The sequence below is a fragment of the Heterocephalus glaber genome, unplaced genomic scaffold (assembly GCF_053883595.1).
Source record: "Heterocephalus glaber isolate CG9 unplaced genomic scaffold, H.glaber_assembly_v1.0 deba00001497, whole genome shotgun sequence".
Taxonomy (NCBI): Eukaryota; Metazoa; Chordata; class Mammalia; order Rodentia; family Bathyergidae; genus Heterocephalus; species Heterocephalus glaber.
In genome coordinates, this window is record NW_028258320.1 from 63,612,303 (window position 1) to 63,633,049 (window position 20,747).

Consider the following 20,747-nt stretch of genomic DNA (forward strand, 5'->3'; position numbering starts at 1 on the left):
AAAGTTTATTTGAAAAAAAAGGTTTTCTTAAGACCTAATTTTATCACATACTTTAAAATATTACCTTTTATTGAGACTATATCACCACATATTTCTAAAACACAGAAAATTATTTCTAATTACTACTATCTCCTAATGTGATGACCAGACAGCAGTTATCAGGATTCATACCATCATTACAATGACAGGGAAATTCACATTTGGTTAGGAAAAGTCATTATCACAACAATTTCTATGAATTCTAACTGCTTTTGAAAAAAAGTACTACAGAAACATTGTGAGCTTAAAATATTTTCAGCTTAAAGTTTAGGAATTTTATCAACATTCCTAGTTGATTAGGAAACAGAAATTCTTTTTTAAAAAATTACTATATGTTTGCAATTCATGCAGTTTATAATTATCCTGGGGAGGAGTGTATGTACATATTACAGCTTGTTTCTCTCTCTCTCTCTCTCTCTCTCTCTCTCTTTTTGGTACTGAGGATCAAACTTGGATCCTTGCGCTTTTCAGACAGGCGGCAGAACCACTGAGCTAAATCCCCAGGCCTTGTTTCTTTTTTTAAATCCCATTCCCTCACTTCCCCTCTCCTCCTCCAGTCCCCCTATTCCCTTTTTCATTCTTGTTGATATCATTTGTCTTAGCTCATGTTATGGCATATAGTGTTTACAGTGCAGTTATTAGGTTCCTAAACATGGCATATTTTTCTTCTTCTTATTTCCCCTTTCTGTCCTCCTCACTCCTTGCCCTTGAGGAAGCAGAAATTCTTAAAGTAAAGAATATGAACTGAGCTGTTAGATCTGGAAGTAGATGAAAGCTCCAAACGGGATACCAATTAGAGAAAAGCACAAAGCAAGTCTCAAAAAGAAAGACATGTCTGACCAGACAGCCACCCATAAACTGAAAACCCTTGGAATTCCATTAACAAGGGATGTGACAGTAGGTGATGACACATCTTTTTTCCACTAACAAAATTGGACAGTGTACACCATCACAATGTATAAGAATGGAAAAGTGAAAGGGGCTCAGGACAACAGACTCCTTGGAGTTACAAGTATTGCTTACACGGAGTAGAGGCTGGCTGAAAAGGAAAGCTAAACCTTGGTTCTATTAATATGTAGTTGCTCATCAGCATTTATAAGACAGCCATTTAAAAAAAACACATATTGTCCACGGCTACTCTATAATGCAAGGGCTAAGCTGTTATGGCAGTGGTTTTGTGACCTAAAATTCTAAGCCTAAAATATTTACTATCAAGTCTGTTATGGCTTGTGTCTAGATGTCCCCAAAGCCTCATGCAGTCATAGGTGGGGGCTTTTTCAGAGGTGGCTGAATCTAGAGTGTGTGATGTTGGGACTAAGTGTGTGTGATCACTAAATCAGTCCACTGATTAGTTTGGCACCACCTTAATCCCTGCAGCCTAGAGATAATATAAAAAGGGGCAGAAAAAAGCTGCTAAGGTTACTTGTTGGTTTTCTTGCTTGCTCGCTACCTCCTGTCCATCATGAACTGTTTCTCCTCTGAGATGCTTGTCCGCCATGTCACCATGACTTGGAGCCAGCTGACTATGGACTGAAACCTCTACAAACTGTGAGCCAAATAAACCTTTCCTTCATTAACTTTGGGTGTTGGGTATTTTGTCTCAGCAATGAGAAAAGTAACTAAAACAAGGTCTTTGACAGAAAATGTTTAGTGATCCCAGATCTACTTTCTCCATTTTTGCACTGATCTGCATAGAACTTCTACACTTAACATGAAGGACTGCCTCTCTAATTTGTCCAAGCATATAAAATGGATTCACGTATCATATCTAAATTCCTTTATGTGGCTTTACATATCATCCAGCCATTTGCTTCACCCTACCTGACTGAGCTCACCAGGCAGTCATCTGAACCTTGTCTGCTATTTTAGCTCAAAGAATCTTGGTCACTTAATCCATTTGTACACTCCTACGTGTCTTTTGCAGAGGGACAAACGTAACCCAAAAAGAACTAAAAGCACTATTTCCAACAGAAGGCCACTGGTGTAGTCATCAAGCATTATGACTCTTTCAACATATAGTCTATGTGTTGAGACACATACACTAATGGCTGCTTAAAAGTCAGTTCTCTGGGTCAGTGGTCTCCACCTTTTTCTGGAAGACAGTTATTCCATGCATAGGGATAGGTGGATCGAGGGAGTGGGGAAATATGTTTTCAGGATAATTCAAAGGCATGGGCATCTCTAGCATGTGTAGTTCACAGTAGGAGGCATGCTCCCGTGAGAATCTAAAGTCGATGTTGATTGACAGGAGGAGCTCAAATGGTAATACAAGAGATGGAGAGTGGCTGTAAATACAGACAAAGCTTCACTCCCTACTGTGATAAAGGTGCTCACCTACTGTGTGACCTGGTTATTAACAGGATCCCTACTCTAGGTAATATCCATACTTTGATTGCTCTCTTCACTCTTCAAATATTACCGGAGTTAGGTCCTGGTTCTAGCACTAACTAGCTCTGGAATCTCTGCATCTCAGTTTCTTTGTGATGCAAGGAAAATAGTGCAAACACAAGTACTGATCCTATCATAAGTGCTACAGATATGTATTGGTAATTACTATCATCATGATTATTATTCTTATTTTGAGAGCTAACGAAAGCCTTATTTTCTTCATCAGCCCTCCTGATTCACTAAACTCAAATCACAACCACAATGAATACTGTAGAATTTGGTTAATTATTCACTAGAAAAGCTCCTTCCTCTTGTTTCTTTTTGCTTTTCATAACAGGTAACAGTAACCACTAATTTTTCTAATTAGAGTAAACAGCAGAAGAGCAGAGTCATTTGTGTCATATTCTAATCTCTGTAAGTCTTTTAGATTCAGTCAGCTCTGTCTGTCCACAGAAATCCTAAGGCTCACCCTCCAAGTCTTGTTGTTAGTCATAAGATTAGATTAGCAGGCCTGGAGACAGGCAGCTGTGGGATAACAAATGCAAACAAGATGTATTTTTTTTCTGCTTTCTAATTACTAGCTACCAATAAAATCCACACGAGCTTGTAGTTGGAAACTTCAGCTCAAGAGATTGTAACATCCTCTGAATGAGCTAAGGTCCAGGCCTGTAAAAAGTTCAGACGTGTGAGGGGTTAAAAAAAAAAAACCCCTCAAGGTCACAAAACAAACTAAAGGAAGACATCCCCTAAGGAGTAAACAGGGAGCTACTTCTCTCTGAAATAGGTAAACATAGTTCATTTTATTTGTACAAGACTTCAGAAAAAAGAAAGGATTACTTAAAAGACCCAGTTAATAATACACAGTAAATGTAATCTGAGACCTCATTCAGTACAACTGCCATTTTGGACACTGCTCACCTTCATCCCTGAAAGTGTATTCTCTTTCTCTCTCTGAAAAAAATCTATCATTTTTCCAATAAACTCCATCTATTCTCTATACAATGCCCTACATGACTTGTCTGAAATCTTCTGTCAGGCACAAAGAATCAAGGTGTGTTGTCAGTTCCTTGAAACGTTAAGGCCTGGCCCGGTTAGGACCTTTTTCCCTACTAACACTGCTGCTAGCAATCCAAATTAACCAATTGGCATCACCATCTCTAGACGCTAGGAATTCTGTCCTTCTATCCCTCCCTATTTTCTTTTCTTTTTTTTTTTTTATCCCTCCCTATTTTCAAAAATATATTGGTTAAGCACCAAGTATAAGCTCATGACTTTTTAAGCACTGGGTGGAATACAACCATAAACGAGTCCTTCTGAAGCTTGCACTCTAGCAGAGAAGAGACTTTATGGAAGTACATTCTGTATTATCTATGACAAAACAGACTGATTCAGATTTTAATAGGAGCTGTTTGAGAGTCTCCCATAATCTGGTCTCAGGGGGTAGGCAGGACTTCCTGGAGAAACTATTAGAGCTGAGACTCAAAGGGCAAATAGGGTTTGAACCTAAGCCTGTACTACTGAGACAACACAGTAAGTGACTGAGAAACATTGTTAGATTGCACTCTCTTTGAAAGGAGGTAGGTACCATGTCACATCTCCCCAAGCATGTGATAGCACTCAGGAATTTTGTTAGAGTAAATGAATGATGTCCAAGAAAAGCCCAGCACTCCTCCTTGTGTTTTAGTGTCATGCATATTCACAGAAATGTGTCCCCTCTATTTAAGATGTCCTGCAGTACAGGATATAACAGAATATGAGGTGGGTGCTTATGTTCTGTAATCTATACTATGAGCATGTTGCCTTTGAACATTACAGCAGCAGCTTAAATATACCATTCCTACTGAAGAAAATAAAAATCAAGTTGAACTTCAAAGTGGATTAGATAAGGAGGGGATTATTACTCAGAAGAATGAAAATTCTTGTCAAACATAGCTAAGCTCTACTTCCCTCAGGATTAGAATATTGTTGTCTAGGTTTAACTACATCTTAGGGCTCTAAAAGACTAGAACAGCAGCTCATTTTCTGTTCTAGAATTTCTTTTTATTTTCCAGATTCCTAACCACTGAACAACTGTAACTTCTGAATTTATCAGCAGGTATCCGGGGTTCTCACTCTCATGGGTTCCCACACTCGGCCTGTTGTCCATCTACTGAGTACACCACAGAGGCCACTCTCAACATGGACGGTTAGCGGGGGACCCACACTTCTGAAAAGTCTTAAAGCTTTAAGATTCTTCTGCAAATTTATAGACTGACAAAACAGAGATCATTTTACTTTCTACAAATAATCTAATCAAAGCAATACTGGGTCAAACAATGGTCTAATAGTCAAACAAAATACTATTAATAATTTTTGACATCCAAAATAGTATCAGGCTATATCATTTTAAATTCAGCCTATAAAAAAAGACACAAACTAATAATCTAAGAATATTAACATGTACCACTCCACTTTGTTTACTTCTACGTATCGTTCACTAAATTATAAGCATCAAAGTCTTTGTTTAGAAGATGCTTAATAGATATATGTATCACTAGTTAAAACATCATGGTTTTTAAAACACGTGCACACACACACACACACACACACACACACACACACACACACACACACACGAGCACCTGTATCTATCTGTAGTTACATAGCCCCTGGCCACATATATCCACAAGATTCATGTACAAGGGAAAAAAACAACTTTCTAAAAGTTAGCCTTAATTTGTGTATAAAAGTCTAGAATGTGTTGGGTTTATTGCTAATCAGTTCTGAATTTTTTATAACACATCTGTGAAATCTTCATAATGGCTTTTAATTGTAGTACTAAAACTACATTAATTGAAACACAAAGACAGCAGGATTTTAGCATCCTCTTGAGTAGCATCTCTGAATATAAAATGAGTTATCTTCAAAATGGGAATTAAAAAATGGAAATTCATATGCAAAATGGAACACTTGTGTATGATCGATCATTCACAATGCTAATCTGTGCGAGTAGCACATCCCTTAGAGTGCTAGGTATCCAATTCACATTTTATAAACAACTGGAGTGTTACTCAATCATAAATACAGTAGTGACATCTACAACCTGACTGACTCAGGTTAACAAATCTTACTTAACACTAATACTTTGCTGATAAACTAGCTATTGAAGGTTTCAGTACTCAAAAACAAAAGGACAATGTGCTTGATTTTCCAGAAGCATGTGTTAAATTCTTAGCATGAATCTTGGCTCAGGTACTATTTTTATTTTTATTGTCACCATGATTCCTACTGATCTACGGACATTTTTAATAGATCTTGCACATGTACTGTAAGAGCTCAAGCTCTGAAACCTACCCATTAGCAGTATAATGGGGATTCAGTGAAGTGATGCATGCAAAGTATTAACATAATCCTTGGGACAATACTGATTAAATGAAGAGTTCTGACTGGTTGGTGTTAGCCATAAAAGAAGACACCACGTAGGAATGGCAAGGGTGAAGGAAATATCAAGGACAGAAATGTAGACAGGAAAGAAATGGAGAGAGAAGATATGAACAGTGGCAGCAACAACTACTGGAGGAAGTGCGTACCAGAGTGGAAAGCTGCAGATTCTGTTTCAAAGGAGAAAGAAGATAAAAGCCTAGAAGAAGCTGAAGAGATATCTTTGTTGCAGTACCCCTAAAGTGTAATGCTTTTGAAGACATTACCACTCTTTGTAAACGTATTTCTGAAGATACTGGAGAAGTACAGCATAAGGTGGCAATAAACAGGCACCAAACATTACAAAACAATTCACTTGAAAGAATAAAGCAATGTAAGCCTTCAGGGATTTCCAATACAAAAGCTGTGATTCTCAAAGGATTAACTCTTCTGTATCCAGAAAATGCATTTAGAGTAGTGCATTCACTAAAGGTTCACTAAGAATCTTGATATACACGAGACCTATGATTATATAATGTACAGAAGACAGAAAATGCCCTTTCGGGCCGGGGATTTAGCTCAGTGGTTCCGCCAACTGCCTCGCAAGCGCAAGGTACTGAGTTCGATTACTGGTACCAAAAAAAAAAGAAAAAAAAAGAAAAAGAAAATGGCTTTTCTTATATTTTCATTTAAAGATCACTGAAAAATACTGGAAACTGATATCATATTGTTATGTAACTATAACCTATCACTGATAAGGCAAAAGAGGAAAACAGCCTTGCATTCAGCAGAATAATGTTATGGAGCAGGTATGCACACATTTTAAAGCAGAAACAAGAGGCACTTTTCTGTCATTTTAGGCTTCTCTCATACATATATGCAAATGCAGCATTCATACCCAGATCACGCAAAATTAAAGAATAAATGCTATACAATTTTTTGCCTTTTCTGATGGTGTCTATACAAAAGAATATGGTTAGTTAATAATTAAAATGACTTTATTCAAGTTTGTCATTAGCAATCCTAATGATCAATCTTCATCAAACTGGAAAATAACTCCTAAACAAGGCGACACAGTGATTTTGGATGAAAAAGTAACTTGGACCTCAGGAGAAATAAATAACAGGCAGCAATAAAAGATTTCATTTCTTATGTAGTTTACAAAGCAAGCAGTTAGTACTCTTCTTGATTAACACAGCTATTAGCTGGACATGAATATTTATTATTCAAACTTTTCAAATAATCACTGCTGGAGACAGCATTATAAAGTATTCGATGCAGCAGTCCAATAGGAATTTTTTTCTGATACTTCCTATGTTTTTAATCTCAAAGTCACAAGGGCATACTCACTTTACTTCGCATGAGTGGATGCTTAATTCCTTGTGCAGCAGGCCACTGGTGAGGTGATACACCAGGACAGAACCATTACTTGTACCTACCAAAATAATGGAACAGAAGAGTACTAATTTAGTGATTATTTCAATTCTTTCCAACAAGCAACAAGTCTCTTCTCAAAATTTTAATCATTTCACATTTATCTTCTATGAAAGTGACCCAACTTTTGCTTACAAAATGCATTTCTCTGACCTCTTCTATATCAAAAATGGGCCTAGTTGCATGTACACTGAAATTTTGCCAACTCTAGGGATAGATTTCCACAAAAAGATTTTAAAGGACTAAACTGGTACACATAACTATTTCAAGTAGCACTTCCTTAAGCTTTTCTATACATGGGAGTTATGTTTATGGGAGAATGTTTATTATTGCTGGTCCTCATAAACCATAACCTAACAAAGCTCATTAACTAGATCTTTTGTTTTGTTTTTTGACAAAGTTATTTTTGTTCTGCCTCATGTTAAATAAATCATGACAAGATAGTAAGGCATGGTGGTTAAATGTGTTTTTGTAGTTAAAGCCTGAGTTCAAGGTCTGGCTCTATATTCTTGGGTAAGTTACTTGGCCAACACTAAATCTATGTTTTTACCTCTTTTAGACAAGAATAAAAGAAAATCCATTTATTAGCAATTAAATGAGAAAATTATGCAAAGCACAGCATTTCACAGACAGTAAATATTGGGTTAACTAGTATTAACTTGGTTAGTTAGTATTTGTTATCCTTGCTTCTAAAGCTTTCTGTGGTCTCAGACAGTACAACTACAGAGAAAAAGACATGGACATTCTTGAACAAGTTTTAGCCTCTAAAGTGTTTTTATAAATTAAACGAGAAACACAAAAAGTATAATTGAACAATCATTTTCTTAATGTATATTAAAGAATTAATGTATCCAACAAAGCAATAGAATGGAAGTAAATTCCACTCTTATTTGCTGAATAAAGCTCTAGAAATCTTCTACATAACTATTCTAGAAAAAAATACCATATGATTGCCTATATTTATCAACTATTTCATAATAATAACTTTCAGTACACAGCAGCTGAATACTGAAATTTTTCAATTATCAAACTTCCTAATAGTCAAATGATTTCTACATTCTGTAAGTTTTGATGATGCTGCACCTATGATCTAACCCTCTAAGGACACAGCTAGAAGTTATTCCATAGCCGAACTCTGCTTATCATCCCTAGTGACAGTGCAGCACTGCAGGCATTTATTTTATATTTTTTGTTTTTACTTTGTTATACTAAGTTTAATAAATGATGACATTCACTGTATGCTAGTATAGTATGACATATTCAACAATGGAACTCTCAGAACTTGACATAGTTCTTATATAGCTGTAACAAGAAATAATTTTCCAAAAAATTGATAAAATTCCAATTGACAAATTAGGTATATTGACACTGTACATACATGTACATGTAATGAACATTGATTAGTCCTAGTTAAAATCTCTATAAAATGTTAAGTATGAATGGTTTCTAAAGCAAAAATTAAACACTTTGCATTTATATAAATCTGGACACATGTACACAAAAGTTATTTAATATTCAAATTCAAATAACTTTCAAAAGATAGCCACAAAAAAACAAAAGAAAATACCCAAAGAAGCCATTAGTACTCACAAGTTAGCTGTTAAGCCACATAAGACACACTGGCCACAAAACACATGGCCAGGTTTTAATTTAGAAAAGAAGAAAAGGAATCACAAGTCACATGTTTATAAGACTTGGGAAGAAAGAAGTCAACCTACAGTATCATAAGATAAAATGTTAATTGTTTAAAAAAATTTTTTTTTAATTTTTGGAAAAATGTATTTTAACTTAACTTTACATATGGAAGGGTTTTTTCCCCTCATTTTCTCTGTAAATGAAACTGGGTTCATCCTGTTACTACGAATAAATGTGACAGCAAGTTGAAGCCCAGACGTATTTTTCTGTTTATAAAATAAAAACCTGAAATTTCAAGCCAAAAAGCAAATTTGATTTTATGGAAATCAAAGTCTCTTTAAACAATGATTAATACACAATTCCTAGCAAATGAAGATGACTCCTATCATTAAATTACCATAATTAACTCTGGCTACATTATTACTTAACAAAGACTCAATACAAAATAGTAAGCACTGGGCTGATCTATAAACAGACAAGGAGTCCTGGATTCTCATCATACAGGGACTATCCCTTGATGTTTCAGAGAGGCATTGATACTACCAGAGACTTGATGGTGTAGTCTCAGGTGGATGAACTGTAGTGAGATCAAAAATAAGGCACCTGGAGTAAAAGGAGAAAAAGAGAAAAAGAAAGAAAGAAAGGAAGAAAGAAAGGAAGGAAGGAAGGAAGAAAGGAAGGGCGAAAGAGAGAGAGAAAGAAAGGAAGGAAGGGAGAAGTTTCAAGGTGAGTATTTAGACAACTTCACTTAACCTGTTTATCTTTTAAAACCATCCTTAAAGAAAATAAAGGATTTGCGAGAAATTTGAAAACTAAACATCTTAAGAGTTTTACAAAAACAGCAGGTCAAATCCTCACCAACAGCAAGCAGTGGCTGATACATCCTGATGTTTTTTGTAGTCAGAGGTGGGCACATACGGATGGCGAACTGTGGGGAGGGCAGTCCTGAAAGCAATCCTGTTAGCAGGAATTTCAGGTGTACTTCCTGCAGAATAGAGCCTTTGGGATGTTCTTCCCCAGCAATTGCACTTTGCCCTAATTTATATAAAAAAGATATATTAATTATAAAGTATGCTGACCTTAAAACTTAAAGAAACTTTTTAGTGGAGACAGTTCTGGAAGCAAAGATGTGATGTAGCACTCTAGAGGCTGCAGCTAGCAGCTCTGCCCTTGGCTCTGCACTTGGCTGTGGAACTTAACTCACATCAGCTTACACTTCAAAGGATAGATTATTACATAGTACTGCTATCCAGAATTCAGAAGCTAGGTCTTCTAAGAAATAGTTTCAGCGAAAATTCCTGGTATGAGGGTCCTAAACAGAATTCAGAACACATCAAGAGAACCTGGGATAGAGAAAACTTCCTGTGGAGTGGGATGCTACAAAATAGTCCCATCTTGCTACCTTTGTAAAGCGCTATTTTTTAATATGAGGCACTCTAAAGTCAACGTAAAAACTCATTTAAGATACCTAATATGAAGCTTTAATGTGTCAATGAAGTTATAAAGTATAAGCTCATAATTAAATATTATAAATACAAATATGTAATCTATAAAATTATTAATACAATATATATAAAGTCACTAATAAGAGTTCAATCATATTATTTTCAAATTGTTTGTACTTAGGTTATAAAGCCTCAAATTAAAAAGATGATTCCAATAAAAACCATTCTAAGAAAATGTGAATATAACGAGTACAGTAAAATCAAGACTGTTCACCTAAAAAGGTATACACTTTTTCCTATAAACTACTATCGAATATTGGGATTGACTTGCCAAAAATACATAATAAAGAATACACGCGAATACATAGACAACATACACAAACATGTATATGCTGGGAAAGGCAAGTGGGTGATGGGGCTATGAATATAATCCTTTGAGGCTATAAAGCCTTCTAGTAATAATATTATTTTAAAATCTTTAAAATAAATAGAAAAAGCAATCAATTTAATCCAAATAAAATGATTCCTTAGATTGGCAATACAATGGATATGCACTTACTTAGTAACAACAAATGGGATGTTAAGGAAAGGAAAGTTCAACAGGTAGGTACGATGTATACCAACACTACTGGCTTAGAGCTGACACCTGGGAACTGCCACATTTTTCAAGTGTTTTCCTTAAGAGGTAATTCACAAGGTATGGCAGATTAGGCCTTAAAAAGCAGCTGCCATTATCCAATGAATATAAATCAGCCTCTGTATTTAACTGAATTGCTTTCAATTATCTCCAAGTACACAGTGAATTTCAAATTAAAAGTTTAATTAAAAGTTTTAATTAAAATGTTTTCAAGTGATAAAGCTTTATTTGTTTAATACTTTTAAATCAGCTGCATTCTCAAGAACTGCTATACAATCCGTATCCTTTTGTTTCTTAAATATTGTAATTTATATCACTTAGATACTTAACTAGCATAAAACTTCAAACTCCTACAGGATTATGATTACTGGTTAGTTCTGTTCATGTGTATTTATAATTCTTTTCACTTTAATATTTTATATTAAAAACAAACAAGGTCAATTAACTCAGAAAATTGTGTTACTGATAAAATGAATTCTGCAAAATTAGTAAATGTCCAATTTCCCCATATGGATTTATGTCTGGATGGTAGATGGAATTTTAGATATAAAGGTTGGTGTCACTAAGCAAAGAATTCTATAGCTGGTGGGAATCATGACAAAATCAAGGCCCTGCAAGGTCCTGGTCTTGCCCCAAATGACAGTGGTGCAGCCAGAACTGGAGACCACACCGTGGAGCCAGCCCCAGAGGCTTGGGGACTGGGATCCCATTTTGGTTCTTCCATCTAGTGCTAGGGTGTGGTTTGGGACAAGTTTTTGAATCGCTCTGGGCCACAGTCCTCATATATATTAAATGGAGATAATATCATCTACTTTACAGGGTTGGAGTGAGATATTATGTAGGATATTTATAATAGCAGTTAAGGCAGAATCAAGTACTCAATGTCATTTCATTAATACAATTAAAGTAATGCTGTTTGTATTTAATATAATACCTTATAGCATTTAAACAAAACACCCACTCAATAATATCATTCTCAATTTCACTATGGAAGAATAAACTTTATAAACCATACAATTTCAAAAGAATTTGATGTCAAAATTATTTAGCATATTTACAAAGTCTTATAGTTTTAACTTGCATAATACTTGGAGTCAGAAATCTTCATTCTTCAATATATATATAGGCCCATAATTAAATAAATGAATATTCTATCTGAAACAAATATATGCTGAATCCCCAGTCAAGAAATTTTAAAAGTTCATACCACAAAGTTAAAATAATTTTTCTTATATTTCTCAGCTATTTTATTCTTCTAGCCAATATTAACTACACATCTATACTACATAAGGCTCTGTGCAGAGTGCTTAAGGATACAAAATTGAATCAAACACCGTCCCACCTTTGTAGAGTATATAATTTGTTGGAGGAAAGAAAAGTTTAAAAAAACTACACAATTACAAAATAGCTGATAACTCTTTGAGGCTACACTGAAATTATGCCGAAGAGATTACAGGAAGCAACACTTGAGTTAAATTTTGAATTAGGAGCATCAGAAAGGAAGAGAGAAAAGGCATGCATTTAATTCCTAGCCAAGGGGCCAGTGAGCTGTAGGACCTGAGGAGGTGGGTGCTGCTCAGCAAGACTTCTAAATCCAGAATCCAGTTGCCTGCTATCATGTTTCATTTCAATCAGTTTCTCAGGAATGAACATTTTCTAGTCCCAACAACCATAATGGCTATCTATGCCACTTTAGGCACTTTCATACTTAAATATTTCACACCTTTCTGATTTATTTAAGAAAGAATAATTCTCCATTTTATTTTCTCAACTTTTAACTTTGACTTTATCAGAATTGCAAGTCAGTGACTCTATTAATTTTTCCTTTTAGGGGCCGGGGATTTGGCTCAGTGGTTTCGCCGCCTGCTGCGCAAGCGCAAGGACCCGAGTTCGATTCCCCAGTACCAAAAAAAAAAAAAAAATTTTTCCTTTTAAAAAAAATATGCAACATGAAAGTTAGAGAAAAAAGAAGAAAAAAAACCTTACCAATCATATTATCTAGGGAAAGATCTGGAAGTTTATTTTGTAGTACTCCTACAGGAATTCCACAGAAAGACATTGGTGAATACAAAGGTGACACTCCAGAACTACTGTGAAGACATAATAATTAGATGGTTTCACATATTTAAAACCAGCATTCCATATGAAAAACCCAAATTATTAATTCCAGATCATGGTATTTTACTTTTATTAATCTTTGCCATAGGTCAAAGAGCTCTGGTAGGTTTATATAATTATATAATAATCTAAATCCTTAATTACCTATTTCAAATATTTTTATAGAAAAATGGTCCTATTTTTATATAATTTTGGAAAATTACCAAAAAAAAAAAGGTAACAGAAAACAAAAATACAATCCCATTGGCCATTTACCTGTTTCTTGAATTTCGACTGCACACAGCAGATCTGAGTTCCCATATCATGACCCTGCCATCACTCACTATGAGAGCAGCCGAATTCTCATTGACAGGACAGCATACCATACTGAAGGGACGGACAGTTTTTGTCACCCTGATTGCATCACACTGGCTTCGTAAATCATAGGTAAGCTCCTGAACAGGATCTGGATCTTAACATAAAATTATTTTAAGTATCAAAATCACTTTTATTTGTTGCAACATAAATAAAACCTCAAGTAAAAGGAAATTATTCCTTTACTAGTGAAAACTCTTAATAACTTCACCTTTTATAATTACTAATTTCTTCAAATATAAAAATAATTCACCTAATGACTGCATACAACTTTAATCTCTAAAACAACTACAATGAAGATATCCTATTTTTAAATATTTTTAAAATAAAATACTTTGAAAAAAGATCACCAGTGATAGTTGGTTAAGCAATGAATAGTACACTACAGACTATCAAAAGTGTACTGTAGACTACTAGTGGTCTACAGTAATCTGAAAATACCTATTCTTTATGGAAGATGTGAAAATTGCTTTCCCTTTACATAGCATCATTTCACAAAAACATCATTTCTATTCTCCAAAAATAACACTCATCAGACAGTTCAATGCCCTGGAGACTTACTAACATTTACAAGGGACACCCCTGAAGCAGAAAAGTCAAGGGGGTATAATGCTAAAGGTACACAAGTTTGGACTTGGATCGGAAATAAGATTTAAAAAGGGTAACATCTACTTTTGTCCATGGACACAATCAAGAATGAATTACAAAATATCAGTCTCTATGTTGTATATATACGAGGTACACTGTTGTTAACATTAAAAGATTGATCTTGGGCTTGTACTTTTTTCTCAATGTGAGAAAATATTTCTTTATTGCTTTATCACTCAATCTCAGTCATGTACCAACATCACTGTGTATTTCACCAGTTAAATTGATAGCCCTTGTGAGTCACAGCCCATGGTGTCTACCAGTGAGTCATGCTTTTGTATGAGCCCCTCTCCTTAAGGGCAGGCAGAACCTCTAACTTGCTTCTATCAACAGAATATGGGAAAGACTGTTGAAGAGTCAAGCCCTTGACTAGATTACACTACACAATGTATAATCAAAATATACACTGAATGTTTAAATTTTAAAACATTTGTTACAGTAAAAGACACATTGTCATTAATCTTCCTCTAAAATATTTCCCCTCATTTCCAAACACACTCATTCAATCGTTCTTGCCACTTTCTGAAGCAGTTCTGAAAGTCCTCTTTCATATCTTTACATAGTGTGATGAAAAATACACTAAATGCTTGGTGCTGAGTGCCATCCAATGTAAAGGCAGGCTCATAAAAACATTATGATGTGTCCTCATCCACTTTATTTACTAGAACTAGCACCATGCAACTTTTGGCTTTTCCTGAGTCAAAATGACCATGAAAGGTAAATGTTTTGAACTGATTCAGGACATCGAGACAGCATGACAGCGCAACTAAAAACACTCACAAAAGAGGACTTCCAACTGCTTCAGAAAGCAGCAAGAATGGTGGGATAAGTTGAAAGCAAAGGGGAGTATTTAGAGGGAGATTAATGGCAATATGTCTTTTTATTGTAATAATTTTTAAAAATTTAAACGTTCACTATATTTTTCCATCATTCCTTATATAAACTCTATGTTAACTGTCTGAGTCTCCTACAAATCTTGAAGAAGTGAGCTGTCATGTTATAAGATTGCCACATGAATTACAGGTGGCCTCTATGAGCAAAGACTAGATCTGAGTTACAGCAAGGAAACAGAACTTCAGTTCAACAACCACAAGGAAGTAAGTTGTCAAGTAACTACATGAGCTGCCAACAACTAGAGGGACCAAGCTCTAGAACCCAGCTATGGCTCATATGCTGTTTATACTGGGCTTGTACTTTTTATGCCTCAAGTTATAACCATATTCTAACACTTCCTTAAGGCAAGAATTGCTTTGGCTGGCATTTGCCACAAGAAGCTTTATAAAATAATTCTGAAGAAAAATATAATTAACATCACTGTATGATCTAAACCCACCTGGTTCGTCATTTGAAGTAGTCACAATGGTATTATAAGATCTTCTAACACGTAAGGTTATGCAACCATTTTCATGTAGGCAAAATAAGCCATCACGCTGAAAGCAGGGTATTACCTTTAAAAAGGTGACATATTTATTTTTAAAAACACAATAGATTATTGAAGTACATACTGTGAAACTTAAAAACTTGTATTTAGAAAATACAGGCAAAAAAAGAAACAAATGAAAATATACACATAATCCCAAAGCTTTAAAACAAAATGAACATTTTAAAAATCCATGACTAATTCTAAAAAAACCCTATCTTTATCCATGTAACTTAAATAGGTTAGCAAACATCTCAGGATCAATGAGAAGAATCTGTAGGGCAAACCAAACCAATTAAAAGTGCAGAAAAATAAGAAATACAAAATATCACCATTATTCCTTCAATAAACTAAAAAGTGGAACTAATCACTTTTGCAAGATTACAGTTTTTCTCTAAACAAAATTCATAATAACTTTCAGAGATGTAATTTGTAAACTGTAGATACCTGCAGAAATGGAACTCCTGTTCGTTCTATTGCAATTACACCCACTGTTTGATTCACCTCAAGGTCAAGGATTAAAATCTCTCGAGGATAGAGCAACAACATGTGATTCCTTTTTGAAGGCAGGTATGCCAACTGGAGACAATCATTGAGAGTTATGAATTCAGCACTGAAAAAAGTATCAAGATAAATTGGTATCAATATCAGTATTTAATTTACATCAAAAAGACTTAATAAAGGATTTAATTTTGTACTCTCCACATAAAAGCTGTCAGTGAGAATGTACAACTATTTCCTGAAATGAGCAACATGGGTTAGCATTTAAAACTTGGATTTCTACTAAGAACCAGAATCCAAATTATGACAATACTGAGTAGATACCATTGTTTCTAAATGTCTGATATAATTATTGTGAAACAAGTGACAATACTATACCAACATTTGTAAGATAGTTTTATTTGATTTTTATTTTGCAAACAAAAGCCCAGACTGTTGAAATTAAGACTCAGGATTAAAACATAAACATTTAGGGAAGCTAGAACCACGGCACCAGAATTACTGAACTTATCAAATGACTGGATCTTTAGGACCAATAGTAAGTCACCTTCCTGACCTTCACTTTTTTTTTTTTTTTTTTTGGCAGTGCTGGGGATTGAACTCAGGTCCTAACACATACATGCTAGGCAAGAAATGTACCACTGAGCGACATCCTCAACCGACCTCACTCACTTTCAAGTTGTCTTAAATCTCTTTTCAAACAAATTAGGGTACTGAACTCATTTATATAATACCAGTTCCTTTTGTGTAAATATTAGAAGGATTGTAAAAAACAATTAGAGACAAAAATTCATTTTAGCAACTTGTGATCAGTGCATCTATTTAATTACAACCTTTTATATAAAACATATTTCAATATAAATAGACATAGTAAAGCACTATTTTCTTTTTTTTTTTTGGTACAGGAGTCAAACTCAGGGCCTTGTGCTTGCCAGGAAGGAGCTACACTGCTGAGCTACATCCCCAACCCAGCACTATTTTATTTTTACATAGTAGTTTTATTGAAAAGTTTTGATATTTAAAATAGTTCAGAAAACCAGAAGGATTTGTATTGTACTAAAATTCTGACTGTCATCTCCTACTTCAGTAAGCTTGAGTAGTGAATTTAAAACAATATAGGACTAAGGTTTCCTCATCTATGAAATGGGAAAGATGCTGGGCATGGTGGCACACCCCTGTAATCCCAGGACTCAGGAGGCTGAGGCAGGAAGATTGCCGCAAATTTGAGGCCAGCCTGGGCTACATAATGAGTTCAAGGTCAGCCTGAAGTATATAATGAGACCTTGTCTCAAAAAAGGGGGGTGGGGGGAAGATACTTCTACCCAGGGCTGAAATAAGAGTACATGATTTAATGGATAATGAAAGTACCTAGACCAATTCTATTTGAAGGGATAAATAATGTACATATAATTCAAGACGCACACATAACTCACATAACAGAAAACGTAACAGTCATAAACTTTAAAACTATTCCTCCTGCCAAGTAATTATTTATGATAGGGAATGCACGAAATATAGAAAAGTCTAGAAAGATACTTAAGAATCATTCATAAATTAGCAGAGTAGGAAATAAATTAACTAGTAAATTTAACCAGGGCTTAATATATGAAAGTAATATTTATCCACAAATTCAGAATATATTTGTAATATAATTTGTTTTTTACCATATATGTTAAGTAATTATCCACAAGTCTAGTTAGAATAATCTGAGCATGTTAAAGATAAAAGCTATTTTAAAGGGAAAAAAAAAAGCCCAAGCAGTAAAAATATGGTAGCAGTAGGAAAGACGGAAATCTATTTCTAAAGCATAAATTAGTTACTTGAAATTTCATTCAGTTGCAATTCCTTAAACAGTAATAGCTCATATTTTCTAAACGAGTGGTTACAAAGTATCAACCACTACAGTAAGTACATTACTTATGTTACTATATCTGTTAATTTTTATAACAATCCTATGAAATACTTTAAAGCCCTACTTTAGAGATGGGAGACTAAAATTTGCACAAGATTAAGGGAATCTATTCAGAGTCACACAACTACGGCTAATCCCAGAACCTGGTTCTTCAGTAGGATAGGAAACATCTTCACCTACATAAGAAAGATACCTATATTTTACTGGCTAATAAGACTGCACAGAACTTAAATCAAGAAAATGTACTGAAATGAAAATCCAGCTTTTGCTTTTTAATTTTTTATGTATTCAATGACCACAACTTTATAATCATCTTATATTTTCAGTACGAAAAATCAGAAGTGAAAAATTGTACTCTATGAAATTCAGTGGGAGAGTTTAAGCAGACAGTGGAAGCAAAGGGACTATGTTAAATAAATGAATCTCCTAAAAGAGAAGATAAAAGAATATTTTTCCTCTAATAAATTTAAAATTGGAAATGAGAAAAGATGAGATTTATCTTGGTATAACTTCAAAAATGATGATTTCATATGAAATAGATGAATGTTGTTAGTCTTACACTTGTTAACTTACCTAGGTTTCTCTTGAGTAATTAAAATTTTCACTTTATTAAGAGCCTTCTTGGCTCCTGTGGCTGCAGCCAGCTTGTTATGAGCTGGGCTGGAATGTGGGCTAGAGATGTACACTTTTTTCCCGGGGCCTGAGGGAGGCTTGGATGGAGAGAAGTCTGAGATGAATACAATGCCCTCACTGGTAAGCACTATATTGAGAGAAGCAAAACTCTGATTAAAATTTAATCAAGTTAGCATAGAGTTTTATTCCAATACAATTTGAGAACAAGATAATGATAATTTTAACAATGCAGAAGTGGCAATGTTACACAGTCAGAATATGATGGGAATACTGTCCAAGTTGAAGAGAAACAAGTGGTCCACTAGAATTCAAAAGTTTCTAAGTTCAGAATTCTAAATTACATCTCATATTAAAATGATACTAGAAGGTTATTGGCAGAAAGAATAAATGTTTGTCTTGCCAGTAAAGTCCATGCATAGACTTTCATTAAAAACCTTTACTCTTAGCTCATAATTTCAAAATACACTTTTCAGAATATAAGATTCATACAGGAAGAAAAAAATATTTCTTACGTAAGAGGTTCTGCATATCACAATTAAAAGTTCAAACATTTGATTTGATGACATTAAACTTTTCAGGATTATCATGAACTACTCAATCTAAATATATTTTCTTTTCCTTTTCAAGCATCAGACTGAACCTCAGGATGAAGAAAGAGTATTCTTTTCCCATTATATTGAAAGAGACTGCCAATAAAGGCTTATTAAGTGTCCATGAAATAAATATATTTCAACATCATATTTAGCAGTATAAATTATCTTTTGATAACTGAAAAAATAATCTCCCTCAATACCAGGCTGACTTGCTACTGGGATACAAGGCAGGAAAACCTCATCCACCCTGAGTCCCAGCACTTAGTGAGGCTGCCGTAGGCACAGAGACCAAAGAAGCATTCAGGATTATGACAACCTGAGCTCACTCTGAATAAAAAGGTTAGGGCAACAGATGCTTTGAAATATAGTGTTTTCAGTCACAGAAATGTAGAGCTGACATAATCAAGTTAGCCTAAAGCCTTGTTTCTTTTTCAGGTCTCAGGACTCATCCTTCAAGGACCCCCTGCCTTCCCTTCTTTTGTGATGCCTCCTCTCCCTGCCTGCTCTAAGCCAGATTTCCTCTGTGTTTCCACAGCAGAGCATTCATGTCAGCAAACTGATGAGTGCGAAGGTGTATGTCTGCACAAACTCACACAAACACTAACATACAAAGGCCCAAACACACTACTGTATTGCAGTTATTTTGGTAGTCAAGTTTCCCGTTTTAACTTCTACTTGTACTTTTCTTCCTTCAACACAGAGCAAACACACACACACACACACACACACACACACACCTTCCGTAAGTGTTGATGGATAAAAGCTAGAATTTTAACTAAAATAAAAGTAAAAACCAGCTAATAACCACAGCTGACCACAGCTAATTCCCCTACCTCTTTCAAGTTTCTGATTATCATCAAAATATAGCCAACTTTAACCATTCTATCTAATACGTGACCGTGTGATCCCCCATTCCTCTCTATGCTCTTTATGGTATTTTATTTTTTATATCACTTATCATACGTCTTAATATATCAGAACATATTAATTAAGTTCATAGTTTATAATCTGATTCTGTCACTAGAATGTTAACTCTTTGAAGGAAGAAATCTTTGTCTCAGTTCCCAAAACAGTAGTAATAACTCAAATATCTGTTGGGTAACTGAAGAAAGAATATTTTCTAAATAAGCCACAAAAATATCTGTCTAAAAAAACTCCTCAGTTTTAGATCACTTGATCAATAAAACATCAAAAATATCAAACACACAGGGCCGGGGATTTAGCTCAGTGGTTCCACCGCCTGCCTTGCAAGCGCAAGGTCCCAAGTTCGATCCCTGGTACAAAAAAAAAAAGTTTCAAACACTAGCAAAAAACATCTCTACAAGGAAAAAAAATCCCCATGGGCTTATTCTGTTCTTTACATGCTTCTGTTCAGGGCACTCAAAGTGAGTGGCCTTAATTAGGATTTTTTTTTATTTTTTATTTTTGGTACTGGGGATCGAACTTGGGACCTTACGCTTGCAAGGCAGGTGCCAGAACCACTGAGCTAAATCCCCAGCCCCTAGGATATTTTTTTTAAAAGCAAGAACTTAATTTGATCACAGACTAATTGAAACCCTTGATTCAAGTTCTTTCAATGTTCACAGAAAAT

At 34.8% G+C, this 20,747-nt stretch overlaps 1 protein-coding gene across 3 annotated transcripts in view; it reads right to left on the reverse strand.

The window, feature by feature from the left end:
• The window catches only part of Wdr11 (WD repeat domain 11), a 55,851-nt gene that overhangs the window by 26,924 nt on the left and 8,180 nt on the right, over nt 1–20,747 (reverse strand). For 2 of the 3 annotated variants that reach the window (XR_002392667.2, XM_087185208.1), the window contains exons 5-11: nt 18,504–18,690; nt 15,965–16,130; nt 15,431–15,545; nt 13,351–13,546; nt 12,964–13,067; nt 9,754–9,930; nt 7,177–7,261 (exon numbers count right to left, since the gene is read on the reverse strand). Coding sequence is in view for 2 of the 3 variants with exons in the window: in XM_087185208.1 (XP_087041334.1) it covers nt 7,177–7,261; nt 9,754–9,930; nt 12,964–13,067; nt 13,351–13,546; nt 15,431–15,545; nt 15,965–16,130; nt 18,504–18,690 (1,030 nt within the window). In the remaining variant the exon portion in view is untranslated. The remainder of the gene's footprint in view (nt 1–7,176; nt 7,262–9,753; nt 9,931–12,963; nt 13,068–13,350; nt 13,547–15,430; nt 15,546–15,964; nt 16,131–18,503; nt 18,691–20,747) is intronic. The other variant, XM_087185209.1, reaches the window with a different exon arrangement.